This window comes from Astatotilapia calliptera, chromosome 18 (assembly GCF_900246225.1).
Source record: "Astatotilapia calliptera chromosome 18, fAstCal1.2, whole genome shotgun sequence".
Lineage (NCBI taxonomy): Eukaryota > Metazoa > Chordata > Actinopteri > Cichliformes > Cichlidae > Astatotilapia > Astatotilapia calliptera.
The window spans coordinates 13,082,518-13,108,718 of record NC_039319.1 but is presented as its reverse complement, the minus strand read 5'-3'; the positions used below and the strand labels follow the sequence as shown (position 1 = coordinate 13,108,718).

The following is a 26,201-nucleotide window of genomic DNA, read 5'->3' as shown; positions in this document are numbered from 1 at the left end:
TTACTAATAATCTAATTTCTACAGTTTCTACATTTTTCACTGCAGCAACAGCAACCTTTTTTTACCCTTTATTTTTACTGGCAATATCAGCAGCCATAATAATGATAAAGCCCACATTAACAAACTATATATGAATTAAAATACATTTACCGTGGTACTGATTTACTGCCTCTTTTGATCTATAATTTGAGATCTAAAGAGATGTGATGCAGCCTTAAACTTCACAGACGGAGATCCGTGCCAAAGTAAAGATAGCTGTGCCAGCCCGGCCGTATCTGCTCTATGGTAGCATCAGGGAGAGGGCATGGAGCCAGTCTCCTTCAGACAGATGATGCAAAGCAGCTGATTAGACAGGGCTTGGAGAAAACAGGATCAGAACACTCACTGCATGCAAATGAACTGGCTGTTAATGACCAAGAGATACAGTAGCAAAGAAATCATCACAATATACAGAATAGGATGTCAAAGTAAAAAATGAACAGCAGAAGAAGATGGGTGTAAGAGAGCTGAGTTCCATTATTCCTCACCTACAGAAAAAAATATGAGGAAATATTTATTGGCAAAAATTGACAAATGTTTCACCACACCTGGGCTTGTTGCCAGCGCCTCATTGGTGGTCCGACAGGAAATTAGTCACAATTAGATCACTGACCTGCTCTGCAGATAACAATAAACTGTAATGAAGGGGAAGAGGCCTATGTTTGGGTCCTTTTTGATGCATGGCTCTCTATTCAGCAGCAAGCTTTTAATAACCATCCCAGCATGTATGCACAGATCAAAAGTGTGATATGAGTAAAGATATTACATCTTTGATCTTGTTCATGAAAAAAAAAAATCATTGACTCATACAAGATAAAAACGTCAAACTCACCAACAGACTCTACACTCATGCTTTCTGAGCCAAAAGCAGCACATCTACTTTAAACAGCTGCAGTAGAAAGATTCTTCCAAGTGCTGCAACAGTAAGGCCGCTATTGTCATGGAAAAATATGGTCCTTGAGATACCTTCTGCAGCAACAGTGTCTACATAGGCAGTTTAGAGCATGTCAGTCAGGTATTTATATGCCTCTCTGACAGATTTTGTCAAACTAACCACACTGCACCCGTAGAGCCATGGCACTTTTATAGCTGAGGCCAAAATGAAGGCCAAATGTGAAGATGAGTGCAGGTCCCTCCATTGAGTAATGAGTAAAGGGTACTAGAAGTGGGATGGCAATATGTTTATCTGTGTGTGTCAGCAGTTGGGTGTGTGCAACATCGTTTGTGGTGGCAACTTTCACTCTACTTTCGCTATGTTTTAATGTATTTTGGCAGGTGCTTTAGGCAGGTGACAAATCAAAATCAAAAACAGAACCATTGACCTCTTTGGGGTATCTGATGGTGCTGTCTGTAGAAGCAATACCTTCTTCTAATCCATTTGTCTCTGTAGATGTAAGGATTGCTGCAAATACCTTGAGATGACTGTTATTGTGAATTCGTACTATATAAATCCTGAAATCCTGAACTGAAGTAAGATCAGCCTCATCCTGTCTGATCTGCAATACACGGCGTTCCAAATTATTATGCAAATGATATTTTTCTCTGTTTTTCCTAAATAGTCGATTCAAATGACAGTCGGCATAATTTTCGAGTCATCGACCAATAGGGTATAATTCAAATGTTACTAAACAAAACTCCCAATGAAAACAGTATGTTTTTCAAAAATAAAAAACTTAAAATGCACTGTTCCAAATTGTTACGCACACAGAGTTTCAAAAGATTTTATAGGCTGTAGAGAATTGAAAATGATCCTTTGTTGAATTTGCAGCATTAGTAGATCAATTTCACTGACACCAAAAGCTATTTCAATCAAAAACATCTTAACAGGTCAAGTTACATATTAACATAGGACCCCTTATTTGATAGCAGTTTTACAATTCTTGCATCCATGGAACTTGTAAGTTTTTGGAAAGTTTCTACTTGAATGTCTTGCAGGATGTCAGAATAGCCTCCCAGAGCTGCTGTTTGGATGTGAACTGCCTCCCATCCTCAAATTTTTTTGCTTGAGGATGCTCCAAAGGTTCTCAACAGGATTGAAGAAAGTGATCAGTCAGAAACTCCACATACTTTGCAGAGGTCATTTTCACACCTTCAGGGACCCTAAAGGGGCCGACCAGCTCTCTCCCTCTGATTCCAACCCAAAACATGACTCCACCACCTCCTTGCTGACGACGCAGCCTTGTTGTAACATGGTGGCCGTCCACCAACCATCCACCACTGCATCCATCTGGACCATCCAGGGTTGCACTGCACTCATCAGTGACCAAGACTGTTTGGAACTTAGTCTTCATGTAGTTCTGGGCCCACTGCAGCCATTTCTGCTTGTGAGCATTGGTTAGGGGTGGCCGAATAGAAGGTTTATGCACAACTGCAAGTCTCTGGAGGATCCTACACTTTGATGTTCGCAGGTCTCCAGAGGCACCAGCAGCTTCAAATATGTGTTTGCTGCTTAATCTGATGTATTTGTCTGGCAGAAACCTTCCTCATTGTGCCTTTATGGGCCACAAATCTCTTACATTATGGTGATCACGCCTAAATTTTGGTGAAATATCTAAGGTTTTCATTAGGTGTCCAAGGTATTCAACTATTTCACGCTTTTCAGCAGCAGAAAGATCATTTTTCCTTCCTATTTTGCTTGAAAATGGTGGTCTGCTTAACAATGTGGAACATCCTTCTTTAGTAGTTTTTCCTTTAATTGGGCTCACCTGGCAAACAAATGATCATAGGTGTCCGAGATTGATATCAGTGATAAAAAGAGTCCTGAGACACAATTCCATCCATGAGTTTAATTGAAAAACAACTTATTTAATCTTTATGACACTTAAACACAATTTGCATAATAATTTGGAACGTCGAATAGTCTCTTCCTGGATGATGTCATCCATAGCACACTGAGTGGTTTGTATAAAGTGACTTTAAGCCTCTCTCTTATTTACAAGGCGTCACCTATAGCAGGAAGCTCCCACATTTAAGATAAGATAAGATAAGATAAGATAGAACTTTATTAATCCCTCGGGTGGGTTCCTCTGGGAAATTCGATTTCCAAAAAAAGCACAGCAACGACCGAAGTTACAGTTACAGAATTGTTATATATATATATATACACACACACACACACACACACACACACACACACACACACACACACACACACACACACACACACACACACACACACACACATATATAAATACAGAGACAAATATAAATAAAATATACAAAGGGGATAAATAGAATAAATAGGAATAAAAAATAAAAATACAAGTGAATTGCACATTTCAAGTATTGAGTCTATTGCACTGTTGACTATTTACAAAAAGTATTGCACAAGGTATTGTACAGTGAGGTGCAGAGGCACTACAGCTTAGTTGTTCCCCCCTCCTTTGTCCTCCTGTTTCCCCTCCCTCTCCCCTCCAGAGAGGAGTTAAACAGTCTGATGGCGTGTGGGACAAAGGAGTCTGTTAGTTCTTGTCTTGGGGAGAAGCAACCTGTCACTGAACAGACTCTTCTGATTGTTTATGGCCGTGTGCAGAGGATGCCCAGCATTGTCCATAATGTCCATCAGTTTCTTTAATGTCCTTTTCTCTGCCACTGTCACCAGAGTGTCCAGCTTCATGCCGACCACAGAGCTAGCCCTCCTGATCAGTTTCTCCAGCCTGGATGAGTCCCTCTTTGCTGTGCTGCTCCCCCAGCACACCACAGCATAGAAAAGTACTCCAGCAACCACTGACTGGTAAAACATCCTCAGGAGCTTCCTGCAGATGTTAAAAGACCTCAGCCTCCTGAGGAAGTACAGTCGGCTTTGGGCTTTTTTATACAGGTGCTCTGTGTTGCATGACCAGTCCAGTTTATTGTCCACCCACAGCCCGAGGTACTTGTACTTGCTGACCACCTCCACCTCCTCCCCCTCTATCTGAACCGGCAGTGGACCTTCTCTGGACCTCCCGAAGTCCACAACCAGTTCCTTAGTCTTTGAGGTGTTGAGTTGCAGGTGGTTTGTGTGACTCCATGCGACAAAGTTCCTCACCAGACTTCTGTACTCCTCTTCCTGATCATCCCAGATACACCCCATGATGGCCGTGTCATCTGCAAACTTCTGAATATGGCATAATTCAGAGTTGTAGCAGAAGTCAGAGGTGTACAGGGTGAAGAGAAGAGGGGACAGCACAGTTCCCTGTGGTGCTCCTGTGCTGCTGACCACTGTGTCAGACGTGATGTCCTTCAGCCTGACGTACTGTGGTCTGTCGGTGAGGTAGTCGGAGATCCAAGCGACCAGGCAGGGGTCCACCATTTATGATTGGGCAGATTTTTACTTTCCTAAAGCAACTCGCAAGGGATTCAATCTCTTCCTGGGGATCTTCCCTCGTGTGAAAATGTGTAAGCCACTGCACTGCGGAGCTGTGGAACAGTTTATTGAGTAGGAATACAATAAATTGTATTAATGCCATCACAGTCATCAAATCTCAACCTAGTTAAAAACCCGTGCAAGAGTTTGGACTGACATGTCTGCACCACAAACATTAAAAAGGAAATAGCTTTAGGAAGAATTGTGTTTCGGGCAGCACGGTGGCACGGTGGTTAGCACTGTTGCCGCACAGCAAGAAGCTCCTGAGTTCAATTCCAACATCCGGCCGGGGTCTTTCTGTGTGGAGTTTGCATGTTCTCCCCGTGTCTGCGTGGGTTCCCTCCGGGTACTCCGGCTTCCTCCCACCGTCCAAAGACATGCAGCTTGTGGGGATAGGTTAATTGGAAAATCCAAATTGTCACTAGGTATGAATGTGAGTGCGAATGGTTGTTTGTCCCTGTGTGTTAGCCTTGCGACAGACTGGCGACCTGTCCAGGGTGTACCCCGCCTCTCGCCCTATGACAGCTGGGATAGGCTCCAGCGCCCCCCGCGACCCTGAAAAGGATAAGCGGAAGTGAATGGATGGATGGAGAATTGTGTTTCTCCCTCCAGCAGAATTCCAGAGACTTGAAGAGCCAATGCCAAATCCCACTGAAGCTCTTGTGGCTGCATATAGGAGCAACAGCTTACTTCTTAATGTAAGCCCACACTATAGTGTAGCATGAAATAAAAACTGTCTGTGGTTCCTATGAATAGTTACACTTTGCTCAGTATCTCGTGAAAGCTGAAAGATGGGCAAAGCCATCCTTTAACTAAAAGCAATGGCTCAGAGGCGGGTTAAAAGGTCCAACACATTGCTTTTTGTTTAGTTTTTAGTTTTTGTTTTTATTTGTGACTCATCTATATTTTGTTTTCTGTATGATTTTACCGACACAGCAGCATCACAATTTTTCAAAAAACATGCTTGAAGCTTTACAAGTACCCAAAATGTGGTCTGTAGACTCATTGCTATCACCACTGATTTTTGCCCAGCTCAAGATGGTCTTTTGTGGTTCTGACTTAAATTCAAATTTGGATTCATGTCAACAGTAGAATTGTATCATTACTTTCTTAAAAGCTGGATTAAAGTAATATATCAAAGCCTGCTGTCTAAGTGAGCTGTGAGTGAAAAGAATTACTGTGGCGCTGCCTGAGAATGTAAAAGTCCTGATGGTTTTTGCTGTATGCAGTTTCAGGGAACTGGGAGTTGTGGGCATGCTGAATCTCTTCTCAGTATTGTCCTTGGGGGCTTTTATGCAGAGTTTGCACTGATGCCTTTCTCCTGTGATTATTCAGCTGTGGACAGAGCAACAACCAATTCACCATCACACATGAGATACACAGGGTGGTTTTAAAACTCTGTTATCATTACCATACTGTCATTTTTTCAGCCCTGCTGTCATAATTTTCATTTGCATTGTGTGGTATGTCAGTGAATGATGCTGGAGTCACAGTCCTATAATAAACTGCCAAGTGTTTGAGCTCTCTTCTCAAACTTAAGGCTCTTATTATAGTAGTTAACTGCCACAGGGATGAAGGCACCACAGATTTGTTCACCTTGGTCTTGTTCATTGAAGTGGAAACTCCTAGCCTAAGATGTCTTTTTTGTGACGAGTGAGATCACAGCAGTACCCGAGGAGTATCCAAGAATGCATGGGAGGGTACAGGAGGTAGTAGCAAATCTCCATACTCACACAACCAGAGATCAACCAAAAAAAAGTTTCCCCATATGAATATGAATGCTTTGAACAAATCACTATAGGATTAACTATATCCTTACCTTCCTAAATAACTATGTTTTACTTCTCTGGGTTTTGTCCTGTAAATTGCTTGTCTTCTGAAGTGGTATTAGAGCTGACAATGGGTACTCCATCACATAAATCCATTTAAGATGTGTCCTTTTCTGCTGTTTAGGGGGCTAGAATTTTACTAGTGTTAGTGCACTCATGTTTGTCCAATTAACATATTAATGTCTAGCCCAAACACTATATATTTATGCTAAAAGAAGCCAAAAGATACCCTAAAAACTGAGCTCTAAATGGTAGAATTCAAATCTTTTGCTGCTCTTTAAATATATTAAAAGGGTGATACTTCTTTCATCCTTTCAGCAGTTAAAATAACTATAAAAAAGTTATCTTCATCCAAAAAGCATCTTTAGTTTAACTAACTTCTGCTTCCTGTCTTTCATGCTGATGTTTTACACTGATGTTGGATTAGCATCTGAACTTCGTGAAAAGATAAAAAGATTGATTTTTATGACATATTTAAAATACTATTTATAGATGAGTGTACAGGTGTAATAGTTTTCTGCTGTGTCATCTGAGGGTGGAAGTACAGTAATGAAGTGCTATCAGCACTTCAAAGCCGACATAAATATAATGAAAGTTTTATGACGGTTTAACTAGCTCCTTGATGGATCTCCCATTGAGTTTTATGTAATGCTCACTTAATGTCTTTAGTCTGTCTACAAGGATGTGATGAATTTGAAGGAGAGTTAAGGTGTCAGGTATGGGTTGTTGTGACTCGTATGTATATTTTTCTGAGGATTGTGGTATACAGAATGTAACAGCAGACGTATTTTCGTCAGTGGAAGTAATTTATGCTCACGTTGCATATGGTTGCCGTGGAAATGTCTTTCTGTATTTTGAGTAATATGAAGCGGGAATTACTGTATGAGTATCTTCGGCCAATACACTCTACACGGTACAGTGAATAATATATTCAAGAGGAGACACTGAAAGAAACTTAAGATAATAGATGGATTTTCCTTTCTAGTTTTTAACCCTGTGAGGAGGTATTTTGTGATTCAGCATTCATAGTAATATTTCCTTTTTCATTTTTATTCTTGAATAATGGTGGGTGGTATGGCCAAAGATCATAGAGCGGTCATTTAAAGTAAACTCTCCCCATGTGAGTCTTCCCACAATTAATGTGCAGAGACCTACATGACTGGTTGTGCACATAGCTGTCTGGATTTTCCCTCTGATTATATTCTGAACTTACACATCATGATGCATGAGCCTTTTCATCTTTGTGTCACCACCTATCATGCTGCACCTTGAAGGAAATTTGGATTGCACATCACTGTATTTTAATTGTTTAATGTAGTAATCTTTTTTTTTATTTCCTTTGACAAATCAAATCAAATCGAAAGATCATCTGTTATCTTAAATTGTCAATTTTCCCACCGTATATCTTGTATTTGAACTCATCTCCTCAACTCAAGAGGAAAAGGTTCTTGTACTGTTTGATACAGTTTCCTACAGCAAAGAGTCAAGCGTGCCTCCCAGTGTACAGCTAGTATGTGTAGACATGAAGACTCTATACATTCTCCCAACCTACTTGGGATTTCATCCTTGATAGTTAATGTTTCATTACTCTTTGTGAAAGACTGAAAATATCTTCTTCTTTTACAGTTATATCCTCTGGTGGGCCAAAGGTCTGTGTGGTTTGCAATTTGGCAAACTTGTCAGTTCATCATTCCATGTTTGGCACTGATCACCACCTGCACTCATGTATATATCTATCTACTTAGCACTTTTAATTCTTATTCTTATTTTTTTTTATTTATTTATTTATTTTTTCATGTCTATTTAAGCGTAATTTATGACAGTATGTTTGCACTGAAGCACCGCAGCAATTTCCTAATGTTGTAAACCTGCTCAACATTTGGCAATAAAACCCTTTCTGATTCTGATTCAAGACTGGACTTTCAGGAGTGTCAAAGCCATTTTAGCCATTACCTACTCTCTTTTTCACCACTTGTGTTTCTGTTTTACCGACATGGAGCAGATAAAAGACAGGTGTAGCAAAGAAAAAGTTTGTCCAGCTCTTATTAACTTATGTTACTGTAAGTGCAATAAAAGCTTTCCAAATAGTGCTAAGTGCAAGATAACTAAATGAAAGAGAAAGGAAAAGAAGGAGGGAAATGTCATAAAGAAGTCTCCAACATTCAAAAAGGAAATGATCATTTGAGCTCCACCACATGCATCCAAGTACTTCACTACATGGTTGGATGACCAGGCAATGACCTGGTCCCTCCTCACCTGACTTACAGTGAGAGAGGGCGATGCACCTCTTTGAATAGCATTTGGGAGACTGTAGTTACTGCTTTAGCTGTCAACCAGTCATCAACCAATCAAGAAACTTAAACACTCAGTTGATGTAAGGTAATGAAAAAAGGGAGGTTACGTTCATTACCAGATCTTTTTGAAAGGAAGTTTTTTGATATTTTATTTAACTAATTAAATTGAAAAATACTTTTTTTTTAAAAATTATGCACTTTATAAAGCTGTATCTGTATAAACAGATGTGCTTTCCTCCATTGTTTTGCAGCTGACAGCTGTGTAACTAGCCCTCATATATCTCCTATTCGGTCAATGTCAGTCAGTGGAGTTCTCAGTTCACACTTTCTGCACTCAAAGTTGAAAAGTTGATTCTGTACATCTGGACACAGTGTTTTAGTGAGAGGAACGCCACTTGGATGATTGAGTCATTTGAGGAAGACATTATCCACTTGGATGAGTGACGAAATGTTTGACGAATGTTTGACGAAACTTTTCCCCCCTTAAAATTAGATGAACATAAGAAACTTTCTGGGATTTCCTTGCCTAGATGACTGAGCATGCATCAAGATATTAGTTTAGTTTACCAAACTTGGTACAAAGCCACACTTTCCTTTTTTCTTTGGTTTCTTTGGTTATTAATGTTCTAATAATTTTGCACATTTTGTCACGCAAGGCTTAAAATACCTGCTAAATATCTGATGTTGATGCAAGCTGCATGTATAACAGGATCCTTTTAAAAACTGGTTCAGAGTTTAGTTCGACCTCTGGGGAATCACAATCCTCCAGGGCAGCCAGCTGGCTCCTGGTGACTCGATGGTTCTGATTATTTAGGTTTGGGGATGGAGTCCATCTCCCCAATCAGATGCTCCTTTCCTAATGCACTCTCCTGGCGTGTGCTGAAAGAGCTGTGTAAACACTTTTCAGCAGAATAGGAGTCACCTTCAGGTAGCACATGAGAGAGCGTGCCTTTATTCCTTTTTTTCACGTCATCCTTGCCCTCTACCTTCCTTTGCCCACCTTCTAAGCCACGTAATCACAGTAATGGTCTAAAAAGATTCTCCAACAGGGAGAGAGAGAAGGACAAAAGAGAAGAAAGAAGGGGGTTTAATGAAATGATGAGGGGATCAGTTAAGGGTAAAGACTTTGAAAGAGTGGAATGAAAAATCAACTTGGAGTACCTATATAAGAGAAAAGTTTAGTGATAGAGAGAAAATACTGTGCAGGGAAGTCTGGGTATTATTGGTCAACAAAGATGCAGTTTCTTTTAACTCAGCTGATTCAATTTAATATCAAAAGAGAAAGGACTGTAACAACTAATGAACTAATGATTATCTATTAATGTGAAGATTTATTTTCTGAATTGATCACATCTTTAAAATCACAATAACACAATGAAACAAAAGCCTTTTTTTTTAACATTTAGTTAAATGTAATTTATCTCAAAGAAAAAGATCAGATCTTCACATTTCAGAGGCCGGGGCCAGATTATGCACAGGTTGGGAAATCTGAGAGAATAATCCAATAATTATGAGACACAATGAGAAAATGTTTCAGTTCAAGCAGGTACAGTTATCTACATGGCTTCAATGCAGCAACACAGTGAATAAAGTAAACCAGGCACAGTCTTCATCTGCAATAGAGTCTAGAATCACACACTGTAACTGTTATGCCAGACCACAGACATGTCCATTAAGATCTTCCCCACATATGTAAAACTCTTAAATAAATATGTGAATCAGAACTGTAAAGTAAAAGGTTACTTAACTTGCGATATTAATTACAATCTCTTTCAAAATTATATATATATATATATATATATATATATATATATATATATATATATATATATATATATATATATATATATATTATTGATTTTTGCTTCCTTTCTCTTGGAGAGCTCAACTCATTCTCGTAAAGTCATCAGCAGTAGTTCAGTGTTGCTTAATAATTCAGCGGGGGCGTTTTGTACTATTGGCTGGGTGACACTGGCTCACAGGAGAGCTGGGTGCTGTGCGACCAGATGTCTTTGCCAGGCATGGGTAAACAAAAATCCTTGCCTGGGCATAATTGTGCCCCAGGGAGATTTACTTCCTCCTTCTCTCTGATTTTCAATTTTCTGTTTTGACATTGTCTCTACTGCATCCACCAGCTTTTCATAACTGTAATGTGTAATTACCAGCAATCTAGTACGTTGATACGTTATGTCCTTGTGATTCTTTGATCAATACTTTTGTTGTTTCTCGAGTATTAGTCGTGTGTGTGTCCCCCCTTCCAATGAGCAAATATGTGCACATTTGTGCCACCACTGAATGTGCTTTTGTTTTCTCTCTGAAGATATTTTTCTTTTACTTTGTTTTCTTCTTGTAGCACTGTAGCGCTCTCAGTCGCTTCCCTCACGCCTCATGCTTTCCTTCCTCGTTGCAGTCCCTGCTATTCTCTTTCAATTTCATTTTAAAGCTAAGCCATTTTGGAGTTGAAGATAGGTCAGAAGTAAAAATTGGCCTATGGTAATGACATGGTGCATAATCCATCATCATAAGTGTTTCAGTAGTGTCAGTGTGCACTCATTTAGAATAACATGGAGAGGGGGAGCAGGTGGTAGAGTAAAGGTGTGCCAGAAAAAAAAGGTTCTTTGGGTTTGCACAGTGAGCCGCCTATATTCTCAATTACTTAAAAAAAAAAGTCTTAATCATATGAACAGCCATAAACTAGTGGATTGTAAAAGTCTTCATGTTAAATGTTTAAAATATGTCGACATTTTCTTAGATTTTCGAGGAGGCAGGTATTGCAGCTGACTGCAATGTTTGCTGGAGAATGTAACTGTTCCCTTTACTGTGATCAAGTGGAAACACTGTGGGGAGCATTGCTCAGGGTGGGCAGCGGGCAAGCAAAAGCAACTCTCCATTTCACTTTGGAAGACGAGGAGTTGCAATTCCAGTCTTTTGCAGAAAAAACACTTTAGCTAGGAGTGGGGTGTGGATTCAATCAATCAATCAATCAATCTTTATCTATAAAGCACTTTTCATACAAAAAATGTAGCACAAAGTGCTTTACATAGTTAAAAGCAGCCCACCCCACCCTCCAACTCACTCCCCAGACTCTCATTAACATAAATGATGTGAATACACACATATCCCCCCCCCCCCACACACACACACACACACGCACACTTAAAGAGTAAAAATTGGGCTTGCCATAATTGAGCTTATTTATTACTTCTCCATTTAGCTGTGTATGATTTTCAATGTGTTAACAAGTCAAAGAGCATCTAAATAAGGCAGAGCAAACATTTGCAAACTAATTTTAATGTTTTATATCATTGGTAGGGACCTAATACAAAAATCACTTTGTGCACCACCAATTTCAGATTAGATTTGAGAATATTGACTTTGACCCACCAAGGGCGCATGATCTAAATGCATCAGGCAGAGCAGACTGTCTTCAACAACAGACCTGATTTGTGACTCTGGGATGCGAGTGCGTATCATGAGTGCCAGATTGACGCGATGGGCTTTGCCACCTCCTGGCTATGACACTGAGAGCGTTAATTACCATGTCTTTGAGAGGACAATCTAATCTTAGGGACACATGGTGCATAAACCTGGGTGTCCCTGGGGGAGTTTGCTGCTACATTTTTGCAGAATTACATGCAAAAGTTTCTTGAAAACTAATTGATAAGTTGTTTAATTATTGCAATTATTGATCACATGATCAGTTTCTCTTTTGCATCTGTGTTTCCTGGGAATCAGCTGTTAGTCGTTAGTAATAAATCCATATTTGCATTGATAGGACTGACCCAAGAGCAACTGGGACACAAGACAAGTAAGGTAGAATAAGAGAATGTTTTTCTGTTGCTGAAATTCTGTAAAAATAATATATAACATATTATGTCGTTTATGTTATGTTGTTTACCCGTGTAACTGATAGAGTCCATGCAGTTGAGAAGGCAAAAGTATAGGAAGGGACAGTTTATTGTGAGGCAATATTTTATTTACTGTAGTTTTCTTTTGTTTGGTTAAATTCCATAAGGGTTTTCCTGTTACTTTCATTATGACATTAGTTTTTTCTCTTGCTAAAACTCTGCTGTTTAACGATTCCTTTTTGGCTCTCGTTTGCTGAACAACTGCAGCTCTCGTTTTTTTGGAACACCCTACATGACTTGAATAGATTCGACTTTGACTAGGACAGAGAAACTTTAAAAAATAAAGTGCGACATGTCAATTATGCTGTTTGTTCGTCAGAAAGAGTATGGCTAACTAATGACGCTGCTGAGTTGCATTACTGGATTGAATTTTAAAATATGAATGTTTTCCTTTCCACTGCTGCAACATGTTTGCTCATATCTGATTGGTGGGCTTTCCTCTCTATTATTCTAAGGTCTTTATTTTGAATCCAGTGTTTTTGGAATTTGAACCATGCTTGGACTGTAACCCTGCTGCTGCTGCATTGATTTAAATACATTTTAAATGTCTCATATGTCCTCCACTATGTAACCACCCTTGAAATGACTGCAGCAGAAAATATGTAATTTCTTGTCCTCCTTCTGCAGCATTCCTCTCTTGTCTTATTTACAGTGAATTGATCAAACTAATTGCTCCTCCTTTGTATCTCCTGCAGGGAGAGCATAAGGACACAGATGTCGTTGAGGAAAGAAACGCCCAGGTGCAGCTGGAGAAAGCAAAGGTACTTTTGCTCTGTTGCATCATGTATCACCTGATCTGACCCACTGTGGCTCTTACAGACTCATTTTTGAGAGAGGCTGCTCTCAAGGACATGATTACATCACAGACATGAAACACACACATCAGGACATTGGATTAGCGAAGCAATATTCTTCTACTGAAATGAGTCATCACAGTCTTCATCCTTGTCGTTCCTTTATGTGCTCACTGCCAGGAGAAGGATGATGACCAAGGATATTGATTATTGCTTCACATAAATTACAATACTTTCATCTTCAGCCATATGCTTTCTAGCAAGATAGCAAAATAACCAATTTAACTGACACAAACTATATTGTAATGCAACAACATTTAAATTTGATATGTGATTAATTACTTTGCCCTCAGAACAACAGTGGATATGGAACGCCAGGACTGCCATAATGAATTAATTAAATACACCATTAAATAATTAATTAAATGTGGCAATAATTAATTAAAATGTGAAATAAATAAATAATTAGTTAAATGTGTCAATAATTAATTAATTAAATGTGTCAATAATTAATTAAAATGTGAAATACATAAATAATTAATTAAATGTGTCAATAATTAATTAATTACATGTGTCATAACTATTTATTTAATTAATTAATTCCAATTTTAATTAATTATTGCCACATTTAATTAATTATTTAATGGTGTATTTAATTAATTCATTATGGCAGTCCTGGCGTTCCATAAGTGGAACAACATTTTTCTGCAGTGTGTATATAATAAACACAATATGTAGATAGTCAAGATGAGGTAAAACGATTGAACCTGCTGGTATTATACTATGAATGTAATATCATATGGTTATCATTTTTAAGTCTGGCTTACATACATACAATCTGCGAGGTTTTCCTTTTGGGGCATAATCACAATTAAGGTCATTAGAGATGTGATTTTTTTAAAGCCCCAGTTGATAGCAGACTTCCTCTCTTTTGCCCTTTAAGCAGACCCTGCTGATGTGTTGTATATTAAATTAAATCCTCCCCCACAGATTTAATGTGCTCCCACTGTTGCTTTGTAATTAAGGCGGCAAAGACACCCGACCTGTCACCTGCTGACCCTGCAGCCTCTCCCACAGTCTCTAATCTTTCCAAAGTGGAGTAATTAGCAGCTTGAATGACAAGCCACTGACATTTGATTCTGATTGGATTACAACACCAACCTTCGGTCAGGAGGAACCATACAGTAGTTACAGTGCAACAAAGAAGAAACAGCAACAGGTCATTTTTCCTAAGCATAAATTAAACATATCCCTTTGGTGGAAGAAAAATCAAACAAAACATTATCGTGTCCTATGACAGTCAGACAACAGGAATTTAATCATCAGTAGCTTCGTCTTATACAGCTGAAATGCAGAATCTTCCAGAATTTGTGTCTAAGCTATATTTCTAAAATATAGCACTTCACATTAAACTTATACTTGTTTTCCTAACATCTGTCAAAAGGTTGATTTATATGTGCATCAGGCCACATATTTGTGTATGTACACAAAATGCTGGCAACACAGCCAATTGTACTTGACACAGTTATGCAGTTTAGCCACACCCCTTAATTAAAAAAAATGTAGAAAAGGGAGAAAAAATTGATAAATGTTATGATCTAATGATGTTAAAACACTGGAATGAAGTCAACATTCTGAAATTCTCTAATAGTTAGTTGCAACTTCACATACAGTAAAATAGGATTGAATATTAATACAAGGATAAAAGATCAGTGACTTGTTTGGTCGTACGTTACAGCTTGTGGTATTATCACAGTAACTCTCTTTTCTTGACTAATGGTTGTATTTTTAACTTTAACCTACTATTTTTTTACTTACCTATTATTACTGACCTAATTCATTAAATGTCATATTTATAAAAGTTTAGCTTTTAGCTTTTGTAAAATGGAATACACAAGGTTACTCTCTTACCCTGATGTAGATTGTATTGTATATAATATGATTTATTAGTAATCATAACTCCTGCCTTGTATTCCCAGTACAAGCCTGTGGCATTTGCTGTACGATGCAACTTCTCTTACACGCCAGCAGACGATGACAACGTCCCTGTACCAGGCAAGGCTGTCACTTTTGAGGCCAGGGACTTCCTACATATCAAAGAGGTTTGAAACAAACACAAATACACATATCATGCAAAATTACAAACAGTACAAATGGGGGTTGTTAAAAGGACCTAACTGACAGGGCAGAACCAGACGGATTTTAAAATGAGAAGCAAAATGACAACAAACTGATGGAATGTAACCCAAGAGACGGAAAAGAAATCCAAAGAGGAGAAGCAACACAACATCCCAAATTGTCCAGATAGTGGCGTACTTTTGGTGCATTCTTCTTCTTTTCGCACATTTTGAAATGTGCTGTGGTTTAGCTGATAAAGCTATGGGGCGATCGTGGCTCAAGAGTTGGGAGTTCGCCTTGTAATCGGAAGGTTGCCGGTTCGAGCCCCGGCTTGGACAGTCTTGGTCATTGTGTCCTTGGGCAAGACACTTCACCCGTTGCCTACTGGTGGTGGTCAGAGGGCCCGGTGGCGCCAGTGTCCGGCAGTCTCGCCTCTGTCAGTGCGCCCCAGGGTGGCTGTGGCTACATTGTAGCTTGCCATCACCAGTGTGTGTGAATGGGTGGATGACAGGTTGTGTAAAGCGCTTTGGGGTCCTTAGGGACTAGAAAAGCGCTATACAAATACAGGCCATTTACCAAAGCTTGACACCTGTTAATTAAGATTTGGGTTAATCTTTAGAGACAGATAACATAAAATGCAAAGCTACAGTTGCTAAATTGGACCATTAACATCATCAGATAAAAATAATGTCACATGAGAACATCAATCTTTAAATGTCCGCTCTTCTTTTTTTCTTCTGAATGAGCAGAAGTTTAACAATGACTGGTGGATCGGACGGCCGGTGAAGGAGGATGGTGTGGTGGGCTTCGTCCCCAGTCCAGTCAATCTGGAAACCATTCTTATCCGAAGAGAAGTCCAAGCGAGGAAAGCTGCCAAGGCATTAGCCAAGTATGTACATCGTGATGCTCTTTCATTTCCTTCATGAGGGTTTTTATGCAGGAATTTCAATGCAAAAGTTGTGTTTTAAATTGACCACAAATAAATAAAATTGCTGGAGCAGAGAGACTTTGAGGAAACAGTGTTGGTTCGAATGTGTATACACTGATACTTTTGGCACAAAGACGAAAAAAAAACAGGAAAGGTTGTGATATCAGCCTGTCTGCGGGTGGTGGCTCGGTAGCGGACCTTTTTTAAAAAACAAAAAGACAATTCTAAAGTCTTTTTACTGGTGTGGAATAATAAGTTTTCAATTTAAAAAAATTATCAACCAGACTGGTAAACAAGTTTGCTGTAGTGATATGCAAATAACATTTTGACTTAAAACTTGTATCATACACTTTCCCAGCTTACTTTTTAGTAATTTAGTGTGTTCATGTATGAATGACATTAGTTATTTTATGTATTTTATGTTGTTTAACTTAAGTTTGTTTCATGTCATCATGTGTGGTAGTAAATTATAACGGAGATGACTATATTTTCCTTTTGTTACTTCAAAAGGTTGCACCCCCACCCCCCTCACCAGAAGGCAAAAGCTCATTGATTGACACAGTTAAACTGTAACACATCTAAAGAATCTTAAAAATGTTGCTTTGGTGGAAACTGCGCTGAACCACTTTGAGGGATTTGCCCTCTAAGCTTCATATATTTGTGTCTTATGCTATAAATAGACACACAGTCTCTAAGCACCAAAATCCTTCATTGCGTAGAAACATGGTGGTCTATTTTTATCATTACTAAAGCACTGAAATTCAGAGTGTGGTAAAATCAGCGTTTGGTTGTTGCAGACTTAAACTAAATCAGAGATTTCCTCTCATTTTAGCAAAGCTGCATCTCAGGTAGCTCAAGATATGAACTCGAAGAAATATACGCCTCCATCACAAGGTCAGTATGTGCATACAAGGGAGTAACAATAAATATGTTTACTTTTTTATTCATAATAACTGTGGAACGTGTGCGATTTTGTCATTCTGCACAAGCAGCCAATCAGCAGGTGAAAAAGAAGCCGGTAAGTGACGAAAGTGTTTACACTCTGTTTACATCCGTTTCAGCCCATCGATCCTCATTATAAAGAACACTGCTTTCTAGAAACACAACAACTGATTTTATCTTATTCATATTTTCACTGCATACAGTGAATTCTTGAATGCAGAAGCTTTGGTTTTGTCTTGTGTACCATTTTACAAATGTTGTTCTAACTTTCAGACTAAAGCAAGGATATGTGTGTTGTCCATTGGACTGACAGTGTCAGTAAAACTGGCTGTCATGATTCAGCTGTGTACAGGCAGGAAGAGGACCCAAAATGCAGAACTCCCAACACGTGGGAATAACTCAAAATTCAGCTTTATTGCTGACACACGGAAATAATACAGGACTAAACTAAGCTGGAAAATATAAACTTCATCAAGAGGCACACAAGGAAACACACAGCATGAGGGACGACACGACACTGACGCAGAGAAACACAGGGCTTAAATACACTGGGGAATAATGAGGGGAATGAGACACAGGAGGAGAGCACAGCTGGGAGAAATGAGACATGACGAGACCAAAGGGAAGCAAAACTAGAAACACTGACATGAGACACAGACCTTCAAAGTAAAACTGAACTCTAGACACGTAAACTTAACAGAGACTGGGGAGGCAGAACATCGAGACCTGAAATGTAGGACAGAAGGGCACAGAGTTAACACCAGGAAACCAAACAACAAAAACTAAGAATTAGAACTCAGGAAGTACTACAGAACCAGGGAGCTAGAAATACTAGGACAGAAACCAAAACACAAACAGTCATAATCCATGATAAAATCAAAAGTAAAAGTACAAAACTCAAAACACTGGGTCACCGATCCAGGACCGTGACACTGGCCAACTGAACTTTTGACTTGCATTTAGATCACCTTGGTATATTACGGGCTAAAAAAATAGTTCATGAATTTCTAAGTTGCTATCTCATATGACCAGCTAAAAAGTGAGAACAAAATCTAATGCTCAAAGTGGTATTAATAACATGTTAATAAGTTATTCTTCTTTATATGTTTAAGCATTTGAGTACAGCCAAAATTGAGCTTGTGATCATCATGCATTATCAAACTTTGAGGTTGTTCATAAAAATAAGATAATTTTAGCCTTTAGATGATGGGTATAGTGGTTCCTCATGTAGCTCTTGTTTCATAAGCAAAAATCTAACTTTGGGGGATTTTTGTTAATTTTTTTTTTTTGCTACAGGGGGAGCAGGTGGCTATGTATGATGTAGTGCCTACAATGCGCCCTGTGGTTCTAATGGGACCATCACTGAAGGGCTTAGAGGTGAGCTTAATTTGACTTTTGAAGAAATATAAAACTCTAGTATTATTTGTTGAATTTGGAGTAACTTTATTTGTTTCCCTCTTGTAGGTAACAGATATGATGCAAAAAGCACTATTTGACTTTTTAAAACATCGATTTGAAGGCAGGTAAGTTCTGATTTAATTCTTCACATAATCTATCACATAATTTATTTGAAAAAAAACAACAACCCCAAAATAAAATAAAACAACAAAAATCATAACTGTGTAATCATGATTGTTATTTTGTCTCTGCTCCAGAATTACTATTACGCGGGTAACAGCAGATATCTCACTGGCAAAACGATCCATCCTCAACAACCCTGGCAAAAAGGCCTTAATGGATCGCTCCAACACCCGCTCCAATTTAGGTATGCCGTCTGTCATCTCCAGAACAGCTTCCCTGGTTGACATTCACAGCATAAAGACAACTGAAGCAGTAGTAGCAATAAGAAAATAAATCAATTACAAAAACAGATGGAGAAAATCATGACAGCCACTCAAAATGCATCATATATGAAAACACAATGTCCCAATTTAGCATCTCTTCCTCTGACATGTCAGTGTTATGGCTTCCCTGCACGCAAGTTCAACCCCTCCACCACCCCAGCATCCACCTTCTGGCTCCAGGGCATGTTAACTTATCACTCTAATGTGAAACACATAGTGATAAAGAAGCATCCCTATGAGCTCAGAGCATGGACATCAACCTTTAACTGTCTGCTGCTGTAATGAATCAATCATTTCAAACGACAGTGGTCTGACTACACTTCTTTAATTGTTTAAGCGTTCTGGGACTCACTTTTTTGGTCTCTGGTGGCAAAAAACTTTTGGAAACCTAATTAGGATAAAATAGGAAACCAATACTGTCTGACCCAGGTTTGATATGATGCTTGCTTTACCCCATTAACACAGTGTGGCTCATGCTCACAGAGTTTGCTTTTATATATGGTCCAAAGATTATTCCAAATTCATAATGTGAGAGAATAATTTATCCATTGCCATGAAGACAAAGAGTTTGAAATGAATAGTTAAATATGACAGAAACTCAGATGAGAACACTGACATCAGATCTGCGTAAAGCAGTCTGTTGTCTGTCAGTTATGGTTATATATTGACTGGAAACTTACTGTGGATTTGATGTCTTTGTCCCAGTGACACTGTGCACTAGGATAGTGCAAATCTCGCCTTTTCCTAGAAGAGTAAATATTTGGTATCAGACAGAAGCGTGATAAAAATTTGTTTGGTTTTCTCTACTCTTGTCTTTCCCATTGCTGTCTCATCCCAGATGCTGCCGGTATGTATTGACTGAAAGCACTGGTAGTCCTTGTGTTTTTGAATGCTCCACTTTCCTTCTCCTATCATTACCTCATCACATCTGTCTCAGCTGCCACTTTTTTAACACTCTGTATGTATACAGCCATTGACTTGTGGACTTCACTGTCATTAAAATTGAAATCGACTGTTATTAAGTTTCTCAGTTTGCTGGGTTGAGAGATATGCATGTGCTTCACTGTTATTTGTGAACACTATAACTCATTAAGGACAGAAGCAGCCACATTTTCTGTATGCCCTGCTTCACGCTCCCTCTCGTGGCCAGTCTTTAAATACACTCCCATGAGTGTAACAAGTCTTACTCACCGCGTGGATTAGCTCACCAAGAAAATGAAAACATCCATCCATCCATCCATCCATTCGCTTCCGCTTATCCTTTTCAGGGTCGTGGGGGGCACTGGAGCCTATCCCAGCTGTCATAGGGCGAGAGGCAGGGTACACCCTGGACAGGTCGCCAGTCTGTCGCAGGGCTAACACACAGGGACAGACAACCATTCACACTCACATTCACTCGCACATTCACGCCTAGTGGCAATTTGGATTTTCCAATTAACCTATCCCCACAAGCTGCATGTCTTTGGACGGTGGGAGGAAGCCGGAGTACCCGGAGGGAACCCACGCAAACACGGGGAGAACATGCAAACTCCACACAGAAAGACCCCGGCCTGATGTTGGAATTGAACTCAGGACCTTCTTGCTGTGCGGCAACAGTGCTAACCACCGTGCTGCCACAGAAATAAAAACAAATAACCTTTAAAAGAAGTTTTATTAAGCATGGCATGTTTTTCATAAACACAGTTTTTAATCTGCTGATGTGTTTTGTGAAGTGAGTGTGCGTACCTTTTGTTTTCTATATTAGAAATGGTATAGCAGAGAAAAGATGACAATAATTACAAATAAGCACATATCCTAGAGTGTCTGTGGTTTTGCACGTGACAGTGAGATGTGCTTAAAACTAATATTGACATTTATTTTTTGTACATTATCAAGCCTGAATGACTCCCCATAAAATATATAAAAGTATTGTCTTGATACAGTCTTGATAAGTCACTGGTATGTCTTGATACACATCCGGAACCTAAAAACAAGTTATATTTAAGATGCGTTATTGTTGTACATGTTAAAATGTTTAATCATGCACAGAGTAACTTTCCTGGATTTTAGATGTTAAAGTCTTGCTTTTGCTTTCTGGTGTTGCAGCTCAGATCCAAGGGGAGGTGGAGCGTATCTTTGAGCTCGCCCGCAGTCTGCAGTTGGTCATTTTAGACGCAGACACCGTCAACCACCCTATGCAGGTGTCCAAGACCTCCCTAGCTCCAATTCTTGTCTATGTAAAGATCTCCTCACCAAAAGTAAGCTTCACCGGAAAAGACTGTGGAATCCGATGAGACATGATTTTTCTAAACGTGAACTTTGGACTATTTCAGTTCGTTTAATATTTTGAACTAATAATAAAGAGAAACTTTAAAATGCAAGTCCCTTTTTTCACTTCCTCTTTTATTCTCCTCCTTCTCTTGATTCCTGACAAACAGGTGTTGACAAGACTGATCAAGACCAGGGGGAAGTCTCAGACCAAACATCTCAATGTTCAGCTTGTGGCAGCAGACAAGCTTGCTCAATGTCCACCAGTGAGTGCCATCTAGTGGCAGATGAGAAAAGTTGGCAGAATTGTGACTACTTTAGTGCATGAATATATACTACATGTGTTATTTCCAGTGGCACTGCTGAGGGCCCAACAACAACATATCTGACGATTTTGGTGTGCCGTTGAAACATCATTTAGACCTTATTTGTGATTCTCAAAAATAACCACAGATTTGCCCTTGTCTCCTGACTGTTACACACTTTTCAATTGAATTTTTCCATTTCCTGTAGGAAATGTTTGATGTCATCTTAGATGAAAACCAGCTATCGGATGCCTGTGAGCACATTGCTGATTACCTGGAGTCCTATTGGAGAGCCACTCATCCGCCAGAGATGGAGCCTGCCAACGCAGTGGTGGCCCAGCTGGCTGAGAATACACTGCCTGCCAGTCCTACAGTAATACCGGTACTTAAAACACAAACAAGTACAGAGAAAAACTACAAAGAAAAAACAGATGTAAAGTCTTCCTTTCATCTAATCTCATCCCATTCATCTCATGTATTAGAAAGACAGCTGAGTGTGGAAAATAAAGGTTTGAACTGTGAATAATCTCATCAGAATTCATCTAACACTTTCATTTCATTTCCTCTCATCGTACTTCACTGGAAAGTTGAAGAAATGAGATAGGCTTACCTCTGGTGAGTGAGATATTTTCAGACTCTATTGTCACTCTCGTGTAGCAGTGGAGATGAGTAGTTAGTACCATGTTTATCATGACTATAGTGTAATCTATGTAGAAACAACTTAATAGTGCTGTGAAACTTCCTGGGAAAATGACAGAAAACAGAAATAACACAGACTATATGAAGATAGACTAATACTGTAGTAGATACAAACAAAAGGCAATAGTTGGATTGATAGGCTGACCTACTTTTATTTAATTAAGTTAATTATCCCAAGCTAAGGCTATCAATTAAAACACATGTACTTTTCTTCTCTTCTTTGATGAATCTCTTAACATTTGGTGAAGTTGCATTTCTTTTTTACCATTGTCCTAACTGATTAAAATAAATATTTGTGGTGCAAACAGTTTAATATGTAAATGATTTAAAAAAGGAGTGTTGACTATGGAAATCAGGCTCATGCTTGCGCACATCTATACAGTTTCAACGATTGAGCTTTAAATAAAACAGCACCATTTCTACCTTTGTGCATATACTAAGTTGTAGTTTTTACAGTAAATGTGGAAACTTTGTCTTTATTCACCAAACTGAAAATAGTTTTTTGAGGACAAAATACTGACAAAGAAAATAAAAGTCAAACATCAAAATAAATGTCTCACAGATCTTTGCAATACTTATTAAACAGTCGTGACCTGTAATGTAATGGAGGATTTAAGCTCTCCACCCTCCACTACATGCAAAAATAAGATATCTGTCAATTACAGCGACAGTTTTGACCAGATCATTAGATATAAGAAGATAAATATTATTCTAAGATAAAATGATGGTTTCCATCATGAATGACCATTTTAAACCAGTGATCCAGTTATACTAATGTAATCACAATTATCTTTTAATTCATGAGAATATTTCGTCTAAAAGTCATATTTTTAACTTTTTTGCCCCAATTACCATTTCAAGTTCTATAATTTATAATACAAAAAGAACTTTCATAAAGATCTGTCCATAAGCTTTTCCTGGCCTAAATTTGTAAGATGTATAATCTGTGATATAATGGTTATATTTAGTCAGAAAACACTATGTTTTTTCTTTCTTTTTTTCCTAGGATGAGCAGAAAAGCAAGAAGTCAGGTGCCCCTAAGAGGAAAGGCTCACGGGAGAACCATCTAGACCATGAGCCCCCTTCAGTCCCAGCTCAGGAGCAGACCGCTGAGGAGGGCCAGAGAGAGGAGGAAGAGCGGCTCCTGAAGACTGAGCCAAAAAGACCCCAGCACACCCACCACCATCACCATCACCACCACCACCGGCGGACGGAGCACCACAGCCACGTCCAGCACAGCCAGACTTCAGGTGGCATGGAAATACAGTCGAGCAGGGATTACGCCTCAAGGCCTCCTCGAAGGTACATGCCCGAGGAGAGGGATGGTGAGGTGGACGATGTCCTAAAGGAGGACGAGGAGGAGATTTACTGTAACTTCCGGGTTCATAACCACCATCATCACAACAGTAACCACCAACACCATCACCACCACCACCACCAACATCATCGTGGAAACATCCAGCCATATGTTGGGGAGGACTACGAACAGGAGCACAATGAACGCAACCGGCAGCACAGACATCACCAGCATATTCCACCACGGACACACCACACAACGGATCACTATACTGCACACAACCATCACAGCTACCACCACTACCCAGGCAGAGACCGGGAGAGAGACAGGGACAGAGACAGGGAAAGAGAAAGAGACAGAGATAGAGACAGAGATAGAGACAGGGATAGGGATAGAGAAAGACATAAGGACAGGGAAAGGGACAGGGATAGGGATCGAGGTAGAGATAGAGATAGAGACAGAGATGCTCGACAGTGGCACAGAGATTCCTATATACACTAGTGACTGTTGTTTCTACTCCAGGTTGATGCATGGAATTATGCTTCTCACCTTATAATGCACTAATGGGCAGGGCAGGTTATGTCTTCTTTGTAGTCAATGTTTCTCCTCATATTGCATTTTTTAAAGATTTACCCTGTCCCACATGCACACATCTAGTTCTTTCTTATTTTAGCTCTTGTAAGATAAAATTTTTTGTATGTTTTATCCTAAGTCTTACGGCTCCATACGTGTTTTGGCACAAACAGTGGTCAAGGTTAAACTGCATCAGAACACTCATGACTCGCTCTAGTCTAGCGTTCACGATAATAATTTCATATATAATTTCAGTATCCACTAAGGTTACTTTTTTAATTTGTCATGATCACAGCAGCCAATAGATTTGTCTGACCATCAGTCAAATATCGAAAGATGCTCAGTTTACAGTAATTCAGAATAGCAGCAACAACAAAAAACATGTATTATGTTTTGATTCAGTATACAGTAGCTGTGACATCAGACTAAAATGTTTTACTGTGACTTTGTTTTGATATTGTGAAACATTATTTTGTGTCAACTTGGTTCTTGAACCAAACAAAACAATCAGTTTGGAAATGTCACTTTAAGCTATGGGGAACTGCAATTTGAATCTTTAACATTTTATTGACTAAAGAGTAAATTTACTAATGTATAAAGTGGCAGGTTAATCAATTAAACGAAATCATTAGTTGCAGCCCATTAATGTTTATCTCCCTTATCAGACAATTAACTAACTCATTAAATGCACAAAATGTGAAAGAAAAGTTACAACAATGAATGTTGTATTTTAGGATATTTTCTTCTACATATCTGCACAGTGAGATTTTTTTGTCTGATCAAATGTTCATACAACTGTGGCGAACAACTGACTTGTGCATTTCGGTGTCACATCTTCATTTAAATTGGTGTGTCCAAAGACAAGTTATTTTAAACACTGTTATGAAAAGTCAAACTATTTTTCTACATGATTTGAGAGTGAAGTCACTACTTTACTTCCTACTTTTTACACTGGTGTACAAGCATATTTACTGACTTGTGTTTGCTGTGTCTGGAAGCATGAATAATCTTTTGGTGACACTGACCTGTGCTATATGCTGGATACTCTATGCATCTTCTTGTGATAAAATATATTGCTTGAATACAATCTCTATGCATTTGTACATACTTCATAATTGCCTTGTTAAGTAAATGTAAGGAGAACCAGAGAGCCTCTTGCACTGTTTGGTAAGACTTTGGTAGAACCACAGACTTTAACAAGACGGGATTGACTCTGTTCCTTTTAAGACTTTTTTTTTGGCTATCTTTGTTTGTTGGTTGGTTGGTTTTGTACAGCATTCAGAAGTTAATTTCGACAAATATGCATTCTATTATTGAAAATCATTAAACTGTAAAATGTGTTAAATGACACCACACTCAATAATTACTGTCCACTGAATCTATCAGCGAAAGTTTTTTTTCAAGATGAACTCAAGATCATCCAGCAGTATTGCAAGAGAGAAACAAGGTAACTTGCCCGAACACTTAAGGTCACGGGAACCAAGATGGACAAACATTTAAGCAAGCTCATATATATTTTTCATTTCATTTAAAACATCAAATAAACCAACAGAAAGCATAAATTCCTATCGCTACACTTTTCCTGGGTCTTATGGTACAACCACTAGACTAGGTGCCAAGAAAGAGAAAAGCACGACTTATAATTTGTGTTTTGCTGATAAAATCCTGAGCAATATTGTCAGCAAATTATTTTTCCATTACAGTATTTGGAGAATTTTCTCTCAAGATAGTCGAATGGTTTAATGCACAGTATTTAAAGAGAAACAAAGTCAATGTAGAAAATGACACAGAAAACAGTGGGCACAATTTTCAGGTTCACGTGTTCCATTATAGATTTAATATGATAACGGTGGTGCTGCAAGAGAGTTCAATGTAGCTGTTGATTGTTTTACTATTGTTGTGTAGCATAACCTATAATATTGAAAATTGCAAAATAATGAGTAAAGTTTTAAAATAAATATGAAAGTACAAAGAATAATACTTACATCCAAAGTACAGTGGAGTAGAAGCAAAAGTAATAAATGTTGAGCTCATAAAAG

General features: G+C 38.8%; 1 protein-coding gene across 3 annotated transcripts in view; it reads left to right on the top strand.

Annotated features, from left to right (window-relative positions):
- Window positions 1–25,507, top strand: part of cacnb2b (calcium channel, voltage-dependent, beta 2b) — a 40,496-nt gene extending 14,989 nt beyond the window's left edge. For 2 of the 3 annotated variants that reach the window (XM_026150102.1, XM_026150104.1), the window contains exons 2-14: window positions 13,111–13,176; window positions 15,189–15,311; window positions 16,077–16,216; window positions 17,088–17,149; window positions 17,248–17,273; window positions 18,494–18,574; window positions 18,662–18,720; window positions 18,853–18,962; window positions 19,880–19,888; window positions 21,127–21,278; window positions 21,459–21,554; window positions 21,802–21,975; window positions 23,299–25,507. In XM_026150102.1, the coding sequence (XP_026005887.1) occupies window positions 13,111–13,176; window positions 15,189–15,311; window positions 16,077–16,216; window positions 17,088–17,149; window positions 17,248–17,273; window positions 18,494–18,574; window positions 18,662–18,720; window positions 18,853–18,962; window positions 19,880–19,888; window positions 21,127–21,278; window positions 21,459–21,554; window positions 21,802–21,975; window positions 23,299–24,090 (1,890 nt within the window). In that variant the 3' untranslated portion in view covers window positions 24,091–25,507. The remainder of the gene's footprint in view (window positions 1–13,110; window positions 13,177–15,188; window positions 15,312–16,076; window positions 16,217–17,087; window positions 17,150–17,247; window positions 17,274–18,493; window positions 18,575–18,661; window positions 18,721–18,852; window positions 18,963–19,879; window positions 19,889–21,126; window positions 21,279–21,458; window positions 21,555–21,801; window positions 21,976–23,298) is intronic. The other variant, XM_026150103.1, reaches the window with a different exon arrangement.
- Window positions 25,508–26,201: the final 694 nt, after the last annotated feature.